Consider the following 11720-nt stretch of genomic DNA (forward strand, 5'->3'; position numbering starts at 1 on the left):
TGCTGTATGTGCAGATCTCTACATGAGTTTTGTATAGTGTGCCACAAATGTGTCCTCGAACGACTATCATAGCGCCTCTTGACAATTTCCATGTGCCTCTACTGAAATGACTATCATAGCCCTGTTTGTCTAAAGCTACTCCAGAAAGTAGATTTAGCCGAAGATCTGGCACATGGCGGACATCCTTCAGAGTGATTGTGCTCCCAGAACTTGTCTTCATCTTGACATCACCAATTCCGACAATCTCAGTGAAACTGGAATTTCCCATCTTCACAGCTCCAAAGTCACCAGCTTTGTATGTTGTGAAGTATTCCTTATATGGAGTCACGTGGTAGGAAGCTGCAGTATCTACCACCCATTCTGTTTCTTCTCGTGAGACGTGAAGGCATGTCTCATCATGAGTTGAACAATAAGCTACATCACCAGATATAGTCACTAATGTTTCTCCACCTTTATTCTTCGGCTGTGAACTGCTTTGACCTTGTCCCTCTTTCAATCTATAGCAGTTCTTCTTCAAATGTTCCTCTAATCCACAATGATGGCATTTATATGTTAGTTTTCTGCCATCAGCTGACCTGCCCATGCTCTTGCTTCTGCCTCTCCATTTATTTTTGCTACTCATTCGCTGTCTCCCCCAATTCTATGTGATAAAGGCATGGGTCTGATATGTGCCCATGTCCTTTCTCCTTACCTCTTCACTGAATAGGGCGTCCTTGACCATTGACATGGTAAGTTTTCCATTCGGAGCTGAGTTGCTGAATGTTACGACCAGCGTTTCCCAGCTATCGAGAAGAGAACTAAGTAGCAATAGCGCCTGAACTTCATCGCCAAGAGGCATCTCTACAGACGATAACTGGTTGACCAAGCTCTGGAACTCACTGGTATGCTCGGCAACTGAAGTTCCATTTTTGAGCTTCATGTTGACTAAACGCCTCATCAGCAGGGCTTTATTCCGAGCAGTCTTGACCTGGTACATGTCCTCCAACTTTTTCCAGAGGGCATATGCGTCCGTCTCTTGTGCAACATGGTGGAAGACACTATGATCAATCCATTGACGGATCTGACCAATAGTTTTTCGGTTTGATTTCTTCCAATCTATCTCTTTGGCAGAATCAGGGTTTATACCCTTCAATTCAATAGGATCGAACAAATCCTTACAGCTGAGGAGATCTTCCATTCGAAGTTTCCACAGCGTGTAGTTTGTGGCTGTGAGCATAATCATAGCTCCAGAAGATGATGTTGACTCTTTTGTGGACATTATCACCTTACAAATAATTTTTCAATACAAACAGGGTTAAATTGTAGAAAACAGAGATCACCGTTACGTCCGGAACGGTTAAAAATGGTGGAATAGACACTTCGCGGCTCAAATTCCACTTACGGGGCAAAATTATAATTTTTATAAACTTTAGGATCCAAAAAATGAAATTCTGAAAATTTCAGGGACCAAATTGTAAAATTTCAGAATTGCTACAGTACCGCCAGCTGCTACAGTGAATGCCAGCTGCTACAGTAATTTGATACAGGACTGCTACAGTAATTTGCTACAGGATTTCTTCTCCGGCGAAAATTCCGGCACCGGTCGTCTTCTCCGGCGAGATTCCGGCGAGTTAACCAAACTTTGACCGCGTTTTCTGGGCTCGTTATAACTCCGTTTAAGTCGCCGTTTTTTTGCGTTGGACTCGGTTTGACGAGACGAATCCAATGGTACACTCAAAATTGAATTTTGAGAAAACTTCAGAAAACCCAAAACTCGACCAACGTCTCTCACCAAGCTCTTGATACCACTTGTTGTGAAGAGAAGATCACCTGGACGTTGAGAGATATAAATTTGAGAGAAAATAACTCTATTACTCACAAGAATAGATTACACGAGTATTTACAAAACTCTAAAAAACTCTCAAATTCATACACACTATCTAGGTTGTGATTACACTTCTCTGAGTGATTTTGGGATGATTTACAATTGAAGTTTCAACCTCTATTTATACTAAAACTTTGGTGGCGGTGGAATGGTGTGAACGAGGAAGGTGTCGTGTGAACGGAGAAGGTGGACGGCCGTCATCGTATTCATCTTTGCTTCTTCTACATGGTGTTCAAAGAAGGTTACTTTGAACATCTAGAAGGTGGGCTTCTAGATTGTAGGCTGGAAAGTTTTAGCAGTTGGGGACGGGTTATGTAACTGCAGAAGATGATCGCTTGGGTGGTTTAGTCCCCCTAGGTGATCCAAACTGCTGTTCAAAAAAAAAAAAAAAAAAAAAAAAAAAAAAAAAAAAAAGTTAGTGAGTGAAGAACAAAGTTAGTTGCAATTTACTTGCAATAGCTGCTTATTCCTTCTAACAATCTTCTTGAGTAGTAATGTTTCTTAAATATATATTTTCTATGAATCATGGCCGAACTTGGTGATGGTTAGAAGTGTAAGTACGATTTTATACTATATCCCTCTCATTTTAGTTTGTTCGCAATTACCATTTTTGTGTGTCCAACAAAGTATCCACTTAGAAAAAAAATAAGGGATTATCACCAAAAAGCCCATTTTTTTTACCTTTTTTGCGTGAGAGCCAAAAAAAAAAAAAAAAAAATTGCCAATTTGCCCTCGCAAGGCGCAAGGTGCCTTGCTCCCCTGCGCCTTGCGTCCTTGCGACCTTGCTTCCACCTGGGAGCAAGGAGCAAGGTGCCTTTTGCTCCCTTGCTTCCACCTGGGAGCAAGAACGCAAGATGCATCTTGCTCCCAGGTGGAAGCAAGGACGCAAGGTGCATCTTGCTCCCTTACTTCCACCTGGGAGCAAGGAGCAAGTGTCTTGCTCCTTGCTCCTTGCTCCCAGGTGGAAGCAAGGGAGCAAAATGCACCTTGCGTCCTTGCTTCCACCTGGGAGCAAGATGCATCTTGCGTCCTTGCTCCCAGGTGGAAGCAAGGGAACAAGAGGCACCTTGCTCCCAGGTGGAAGCAAGGGAGCAAGAGGCACCTTGCGTCCTTGATCCCAGGTGGAAGCAAGGTCGCAAGGACGCAAGGCGCAAGGGAGCAAGACACCTTGTGAGGGCAAATTGGCAATTTTTTTTTTTAGGCTCTCACGCAAAAAAGGTAAAAAAAATGGGCTTTTTGGTGATAATCCCAAAAAATAACTACTAAAAATCATTTAACTTTTTAATTTTGCCCTTGTATATTACTTTTAAATTGTAACAACTTCCTCCAACTTACTTTAAAAAATTGATTTGAGTTAATATCTGACTGATAAGTAGTTTTAATTTAGAGCAGTTTAGTTATGACTTTGTATAGATTGTAGGAATCAACTACGTACTACTTTTAATCAGTGGTTGTTAACTTGTTCGGAAACAAGATTCGAACTTGGATGGGGTTGGCTTAGACAAGGTCAAAACCCATGAGCTTCTATCAAATTAAAAAAATGTTACAAACACACTGTTAATACATCTGTTTAAAAAGGTAGTGTAAATTGAAAGTTGAGAATTAAAGGCAAAACAAAAAACTGGTAAAGATCACAAACAAATATTATTTGAGCTTATAACAATGTACATGATCCGCAATAGGCTAAAGTAATGGTCCTTACTGACCAACATTGACATTTCTAACTACCGGACGTCCAGATTATTAACAGCACATTAGCTACAAACAAGAAGGTCGAACATAAAGTGCAAAGAAAGAAACACCAGTTGATCGGGAATTAATAACGCAATTTCCCTCCATTTGTAATTTGCTGGACCCTAAACTTCATTGATCATCTGAACCCAAACTAGCAACAGATCAACCTCGGTGTACGTGTATCTGTTCCACTATCAAAACTTCCGTTTATCACTTGCTTTCAAGTTCATCTACATCCAATAAGCAACGATGATACATGTAACAAGAGTGCAAACATTATGCTTTTATGTACTCCAGTCATTTGCAAAATGCATAAAATAGTATTAGCTGATACAAAAGATTATATAAATATGCTAGCACACTTCTAAAATGATACAGTAGTAATCTTTATCATGAAACATTCGGTAAGAAATCACTGAAATCTACATTAAACGGAGTAAGTACATACCTGTTACAATGACTCTTTGTGATGTGCTGCATATGGTTGTGTCTGAGTTATTGTGAGCTATATGTAGCAGAAAGTTCCAGAAATAGTGGTTTGTTTTACAGATGTAATTTCGAAAGACTCAAGCTGCCATTTACTCCCAAATATACGCAGACCTTTTAAGCCAAAAATGCTTTGTGGAAGCTTAGTTACCCCTGTACCTTCTAAATTTAACTCTTTCAAACTTACTAACCGCCAGAGTTCCTCGGGCAACGTGTCAACTAGAATACAATTGGGAAGATAGAGATATTTTAAACGTTCCATCTTGCAGATGCTGTTTGGAATACCTTGTAGATGCTTGCAATCTGTAACGGTAAGCTCCTCTAAACATTCTAACAAGCCAAGATCCTCAGGCAGCTTCTCGATAAGCCAACAAGAATCAAAACAAAGAGATTTAAGTTGCTTCAACTTACAAAGGCTATCTGGAATATTATTAATCTCTTTTGTAGAAAAAGTTAACTCCTCTAAGAATTGTAACTGGTCAAGATCTTTGGGGGCCTCGGGAATATTACCCTCGAGAGTAAGCTTTTTCATAAATCTTAAATGATGAGCGCTTAGTGTCAAACTCTCAAGGTTGCTAGCACAACAACTTATAGACATAACTTTCTCAAGATTTTCAAGAATTGGAAATGGATGTTGTGCATAAATACGAGTAATACGAAACTTACACAAACTGTTGTCGAGGTGAAATGGACATATATCTTTGGACTCTGTTACTAGATATACCCCTGACAAAGAACAAACCTCAACTAAATGGAACACTTTGGGGAACAAACATGATTCAAACCTCGTGCATCCCCCTAGGTCTAACTTTGAACATGAAAGATTAATGGACTTGAGCTTCGGGTATGTGTATGGCATGTTAAGTTCTAGCAAATCGCAACACCCATTAAGACTTAACGTCTCGAGATTCGGAGTCAGCCCAAGGGTAAGGTTCCTCAACTTAGAAAGACCGAGGTTTAGATATTTCAAATTTGGACATTGGTTGGGCATGTGAAGTTCTACCAAATCACATCCTTCAAAACTTAATGTCTCGAGATCTGAAATCAGCCCAAGGTCAAGTTTATTCAACTTTGCGCATGCAAAGACAATGGATTTGAGCTTCGGGTATCTATGTGGCATGTGAAGTTCCTCCAAATCACGACACCATCCAAGATCTAACGACTCGAGATCCGGAGTCCGCCCAAGGGTAAGGTTCCTCAACTTGGAAAAATGGAGGTCGAGATATTTTAAATTTGGACATTCTTCGGGCATGTGAAGCTTTAGCAAATGACATCCCTTAAGATTTAATCTCTCGAGATCCGAAATCAACCCGAGGTCAAGTTTATTCAACTTTGAGCGTGCAAGAATGATGGACTTGAGCTTCGGGTATCTATAGGGCATGTGAAGTTCTACCAAATCACAACACCCATCAAAACATAACGACTCGAGATTTGGAGACCGCCCAAGGGTAAGGTTCCTCAACTTGGAAAAACCGAGGTCAACATATTTTAGATTTGGACATTCCTTAGGCATGTGAAGTTCTATCAAATCACATCTATTTAGATTTAATGTCTCGAGATTTGGAATCAACCTGAGGTCAAGTTTATTCAACTTTGAGCGTGCAAGAATAATGGACTTGAGCTTTGGGTATGTGTAGGGCATGTGAAGTTCTACCAAATCACAACACCCATCAAGACTCAACGCCTCGAGATCCGGAGACCGCCAAAGTGTAAGGTTCTTCAACTTAGAAAAATTGAGGTGGAGATATTTTAGATTTGGACATTCTTTAGGCATGTGAAGTTCTACCAAATCACATCCTTCTAGACTTAATGTCTCGATATCCGAAATCGCCCCGAGGTCAAGTTTATTCAACTTTGAGCATGTAACAACAATGGATTTGAGCTTTGGGTAGCTATAGGGCATGTGAAGTTCTACCAAATTACAACACCATCTAAGTTCTAGTGACTCGAGATCCGGAGAACGCCCAAGGGTTAGGTTCCTCAACTTGGAAAAACTAAGGTTGAGATATTTCAGATTTGGACATTCGTCTTGCATATGAAGTTCTACCAAATCACATCTCTTAAGATTTAATATCTCGAGATTCGGGTATTTGTAGGGCATGTGAAGCTCTACCAAATTACAACTACTTTTAAGATTTAATGACCTGAGATTTGGAGCCTGCCCAAGGGTAAGGTTCCTCAATTTGGAAAAACTGAGATTGAGATATTCCAAATTTGGACATTCGTTGGGCATATGAAGTTCTACCAAATCACTTCTTTCAATACTTAATGTCTCGAGATCCGAAATCAGCCCAAGGTCAAGGATTTTCAGTTTTTTGGATTCAGTGATAATAGATTTGAGCTTTGGACATTGGAACGGAATGTGAAGCTCTACTAAATCATAACATCTCTTGAGGATTAACGTTTCGAGATCTGGAGTCGGCCCAAGGTTAAGGATCCTCAAGGTTGAGTTCGTGAGGGCGAGGAACTTGAGTTTTGGAAATCCATTGGGGATATGAAACTCTACCATATTGATACAATCTTGAAGATCTAATCTCTCAAGGTTCGGAATTCGCTCAAAGTCAAAGGTCACCAATTTTGACCATCTGAGGTTAAGGAATTTGAGCTTGTTAAGAACCTATGATAAAAACAAGAAACTGAATGAAAACAATGAATATTGGTGTACGTAAGGATGTATATACAAAACAACTAATAACCATGTACCTTTCTTTCTCCTTCTTCCCAAAGTTGTACAATATTGCTTCCAAACAATCCCAGTGTAACAAGATTATTTGCCAAAAATGTTATGGGTAAGCTATCAATTGGTAAGTGACCCCACCACACATATCGTAAACTATTTGGCAAATATTGACCATATTTGTCATATTTCCAACTGCTCTTATTACATTGAGCATCTAAAACCATATTATAACATCTCACATACAGAAATCTAAGTTCCTCCATATTTCGAAGACCTCTCATAAAAATTTCGGGATCAAATTCCTCTGTGTTAATATGGATACCTCTTGTTGCTTTGGTACCCTGTAATAAAAAAGGTGAAGAATATATAATTAAGTCATATCATAACAAAAACCAAATATTAATTAGCTATCTTCACCTTATGAATACACTTAATCCTTAATTACCTGATCATTAGCCAACATATCTTTAATTTCTGCTTCAATCCATAATCGACTATGTTTCCAAGGCTCATTAGGGTGTAAACGGCGAACAATATTCTTTCCCATTTCTTCTATATGGTCATGCATGTTTAAGCAATTATATTCAGAAATAGTTATTAGTGATTTTTGTTGAAGAACTCTTAAACCAATTCTAGCATTGAATCCTTGACTTTCAAGTGCTGTGATTGCGTCTTCTTTGTGCCAACCTTTAAGTAAGCATGCAACATCTAAGAATATTTCTTTGTAGTCATCTTCTAAACCTATATAGCTTATTTCTAGTTTATCAAGAGTTTCTTTCAATGGAATTGATTGTAACCTTTTCAACGCATCTATCCATTCATCATTATCTTTACCACGGAGAAACGAACCCAAAACCTTGATCGTTAGGGGAAGACCGTCGGCATAATGTACAACTTTTTTCGATAGGTCTTCATAACCTTGAAGTGGAACGTCTCCCTCAAATGCATACCTGTTGAAAAGGCAAATTGCTTCCTTGTTCGATAACATATTGACATCAAGAGTAATTAACTTTACTCCGCGTACCTTGAGCACTTCCTCATCTCTTGTCGTAATGATAATTCTACTTCCCGCCTTAAACGATTTAGGCTCGACTGCAAACTCCTCAAGCTGGTTAATGTGATCCACATCATCTAGAACAACAAGAACCCTTATACCAGGCATCCTTCTTTTCATCAGTTTTTTTCCATCATAAACATTGTTTACTTTGATGCTTTCATCTTTGAACACATCCGAAAGGAGTTGTTTCTGCAAAGAACTCAAACCATACAAAGATGCTTTTGAAACTTCCCTTACATCAGCAACAAAGCTTTGACCTTCAAAAGTATGAGATATTTTATCAAAAACAGCTCTGGCCAAAGTTGTCTTCCCAATACCTCCCATCCCCTTGATCCCTATAACACGAACATCATCAATTCCAATTTCTAATCTTGAAACAATATCCTCAACCCGGGACTCCATGCCTATTAAATTGCCATCATCTGTGCTAGTCCAAAAGGGAAGTAACTCTAGTGAAATCTTTTCAACAATTTCTTTGATTAATTTAGCTTCGTGCCTGTACGTTAACGAAGAGTAAATTGTCAATTTAAGTTGTTCAAAACCCTTACAAGATCAATTAGTTCAGATCTACACATAATATTAATTTGTATATTATATATATAACCATCACTGGTTTACTGTACTACACATGTAGGAATTAATTAATTTACCCATTAAAATTGGCATTTAACTCCCACCCAGCAAGATCAGCTGCTTCTTTCAGAGCTCCTCTCCATTTCCCAGCAGCTTCTGCCTTTTCATGTTTGGAAAATGCTTTTCCAACTGCACCGATTTGTTTGCGGACTTCGGTGGGCTCCACGTCATAGAAAACAGGGTAAGCGGTCTGGTCTGCTGCATTCTGGCACTCCATAATTTTGACAAGCTCATCCAAGCACCAAGATGAAGATGCATAGTTCTTGGAGAAAACAATTATGTATAATTTCGAGTTTTCTATTGAATTGATGAGCTCATCACTTATCTTTCTGCCCTGCCTGATCTCCTCATCATCCTTGTAGGTCAGAATGCATTTTTGCTTAAGAGTGGAATAAAGATGATCTACAAAGGTCTTGCGCGTATCTACACCACTAAAGCTTAAAAACACATCATACTTAAACCTCTTTTGAACTAATGAAGTTGAAGAAGATGGCATTAGTAATGGTGTCTTTGCAGGATACTAATACTCTATTTTGAAACAATAATAAGCATTGAAGTAGAAAAATCTCTTGGTTAAGCAATCGATAAAAGAAGCCATACTAAGACCCAGTAACTAATTAATTCCCAGAAAAAACATGCTTGAGATCTGAAGATTATTTAGGTGATTGTATGTATGAATAAAAAGATGTTGGGTGAAATTGCCTTGAAACTTCAAAAAGTCAGTGGTCCAGAATCCATGTGGTTGTTTGATTAACAGTATGTATTTGTTTGGTTTTTTATTATTATTAATAATTATTATATGATATTATATTTATATTATTATTATTATTATTATTATATTATATTATTATGTTATTATTATTATTATATTATTAATATTAATATATATTATTAATATTAATTATTGATTATTACTTGTTTTTATTTATAGATTATAAACTATATTATAATATAATTGAGAATATCTTATTAGACAAAAATACATCAATAGTTCATGTAACTTGTACCATGTTCACTAAAAGAGATATGTTGAATATTTACAACTAATAAAGTCAATGTGGATACTCAAAAGTGTGTAAAATATTAAAGCTCACATTCTACACAGGTGAGAAAAAATTGACCTTAACAAAAAATGGTACACTTTTAAGCAAGAAACTTTTACTCAATTACTAGTACAACATTTACTCATTTACTCGCACTCACTTCAAAGTTTGAATTGTTCAGTCATAAATGTGAGGATAATTTTTTACTCTAGGTGTAAAATTTTAGAGTGATACATACATACTTTAATGTATGGTGCAGTAAGTTCAAATTGGTACAAAATAAAAGATATGAATGCAATTAACAAATGATATGAACATAATTCTAAGTTTTTACTTAAAAGTAAAAAATAATAGGTTATCAAGATGGTTCAAAATATTACATATTCAAACTGATAATAATGTAAAAGTTCGACTAAAAGTCCCACTTGCATATCTGAAACATTAAAAAAAAAAAAAAATCATGCTTAACAACTGTGTAGCTTCATATTAAACATCATAAAAAACTTAAGCTAACAATGACACAATACTATATACTACTGTATAAACCAAGAAAATAACAGTTAGATAGACTTAGAGATTGCTAATACCACTAACCTTAAAGCTGAAAAAAATATGTAACTTAATAAAGAAGTTTATAACCAACCTCATTAAGTCCCAAAGACAAAGCACCCCTGTTGACAACATCTTTAAATTCTCCTGTACACCAGTACTCACCTCCAACAATAATTTCAGATAAGAAAGATATGACATCAATATTCATAATCTTAGAACCACTATGAATATATCCACTTTATTTTCATACTTGCACAAAGCTAATTATCACAAACAACTGTAGCTATTATAGAATATATCTTATAAAGCCTCACCGTATAAAGAGACCTAACTATTCGGTTATAAAGGGACAAAAAATACAAAATAACACAACTAAAAACATAGCTTACCTTAAAATTGAAAGAGAGTAAACGTCAATCCTTTTCAAACAACCACCTGCGAAAATCCCAAATTACAAATCAACTATCACTCTATTTTTAAACAACTCAAATTCAACATATGAGTAACAAAGGTAAGAAAATATAAATAAATAAGTAGAAGTAATAAGTAATGCTTAAGATAGCTTGTTAGTAAGGTGGAAAAGCCTCCATGGACATTTGATGTAATACTCCATAACCGTACAAGATTCAATAATTGAAGTATATACACATCAACAAAATCAATAATTCAGAGTGATATAAACACTTACAATTGAAACATACATATAATAACGATTACTAACATAATGCTAAACCTAAAACTAATAAGCTTAACACCTCAATCAATTGAAAAATTCCAAAACTCAAGCATCAAAAGATTAACAGAAACAGTTATTTCAGATTGATATAAACAAAAGTTAACACTCAACATGCCAAATACATATGCTGCACGCAAACTAATCAAACAACGCCTTCACCATCTATTGGCTTTGAGCGCTTCATCATCGTACAAAGGCTCTAATAAACTTTTGAAGAACAAAGTGTTGTTGAAAATTTGGGGGAAAAAGATACCTCTCTAACAAAACCCTAAAATCTAACCAGGAAAAGATGGTAACATATACTAACACGTGGCCCCTACTAAACACGTGGCACAAAATTGAGAAATAGACATAAAAAGTTGAGATTTGAACCGTGGTTAATAGGAACAACGAAGCTTGTTAAACTAAAAATATCAATAATGACACCAAATATTATATTTATTTAATGGTATCTTAGATTAGATGGATAAAAACGATAATCAAATCAACTAAGACGACCATATATCCGGCACCTATTCCGGCACCTATTAGTATATATTGAAAATGAAAATTTTGGAATATAGATAAGCGTATGACCTTAATGGTAAAATTATATAATTAACCTACCCATTCTGATAGGGAACCAATATGGCTGAATGATTTTTATTGATTGAAAAAGATAACTCAGAGGATTCCCACAGCAAAAGGGATCTCTCTGCCCAAGCTTTAGCAAGCCGATTCAAAATAACATGCAAAATAAAAACATGAACATTACAATAGCAGCAGTGCCTCTTTATATACCAACAGGATAGTTACTCCTGACCCTCCAGCTGCCCTTTATTCCTTCTCCTGTAGACCTTCCATATCCTGGGCTTGGGCTGAGCAACATTGGGCTGGAATTCGTTGGGTTGATCTCTATCACATTCAATCATACCATTTCTTCCAGTTTTTATAAT

At 36.7% G+C, this 11720-nt stretch overlaps 1 protein-coding gene and 1 long non-coding RNA gene across 2 annotated transcripts; both read right to left on the reverse strand.

The window, feature by feature from the left end:
* Nucleotides 1–3486: 3486 nt before the first annotated feature.
* LOC139902829 (uncharacterized) lies at nt 3487–9062 on the reverse strand. The gene is made up of 5 exons (XM_071885475.1): nt 8472–9062; nt 7210–8317; nt 6788–7105; nt 4047–6701; nt 3487–3828 (listed from the first exon to the last, which is right to left on the reverse strand). Exons 1-4 carry the CDS (start codon nt 8948–8950, stop codon nt 4104–4106), a joined length of 4503 nt encoding a protein of 1500 aa, XP_071741576.1. The 5' UTR covers nt 8951–9062; the 3' UTR covers nt 3487–3828; nt 4047–4103.
* Nucleotides 9063–9850: 788 nt separating this feature from the next.
* On the reverse strand, nt 9851–11500 carry LOC139902831 (uncharacterized). Its single transcript, XR_011777716.1, has 4 exons — nt 11392–11500; nt 10439–10484; nt 10141–10211; nt 9851–9930 (listed from the first exon to the last, which is right to left on the reverse strand). It is a non-coding gene; the product is annotated as an uncharacterized lncRNA (long non-coding RNA).
* Between the last annotated feature and the right edge of the window lie 220 nt (nt 11501–11720).

Source organism: Rutidosis leptorrhynchoides, chromosome 3 (assembly GCF_046630445.1).
Source record: "Rutidosis leptorrhynchoides isolate AG116_Rl617_1_P2 chromosome 3, CSIRO_AGI_Rlap_v1, whole genome shotgun sequence".
In the NCBI taxonomy this organism is placed as follows: Eukaryota; Viridiplantae; Streptophyta; class Magnoliopsida; order Asterales; family Asteraceae; genus Rutidosis; species Rutidosis leptorrhynchoides.

Excerpts from the sequence above, each read along its gene's own strand:
- LOC139902829 (XM_071885475.1), bottom strand. The coding sequence starts at position 8,950 with ATGCCATCTTCTTCAACTTCATTAGTTCAAAAGAGGTTTAAGTATGAT. Across the intron at positions 7,106-7,209 it reads ATATGTTGGCTAATGATCAG|GGTACCAAAGCAACAAGAGG; the intron begins GTAATTAAGGAT and ends TTTTTATTACAG. Across the intron at positions 6,702-6,787 it reads GGGAAGAAGGAGAAAGAAAG|GTTCTTAACAAGCTCAAATT; the intron begins GTACATGGTTAT and ends TTTTTATCATAG.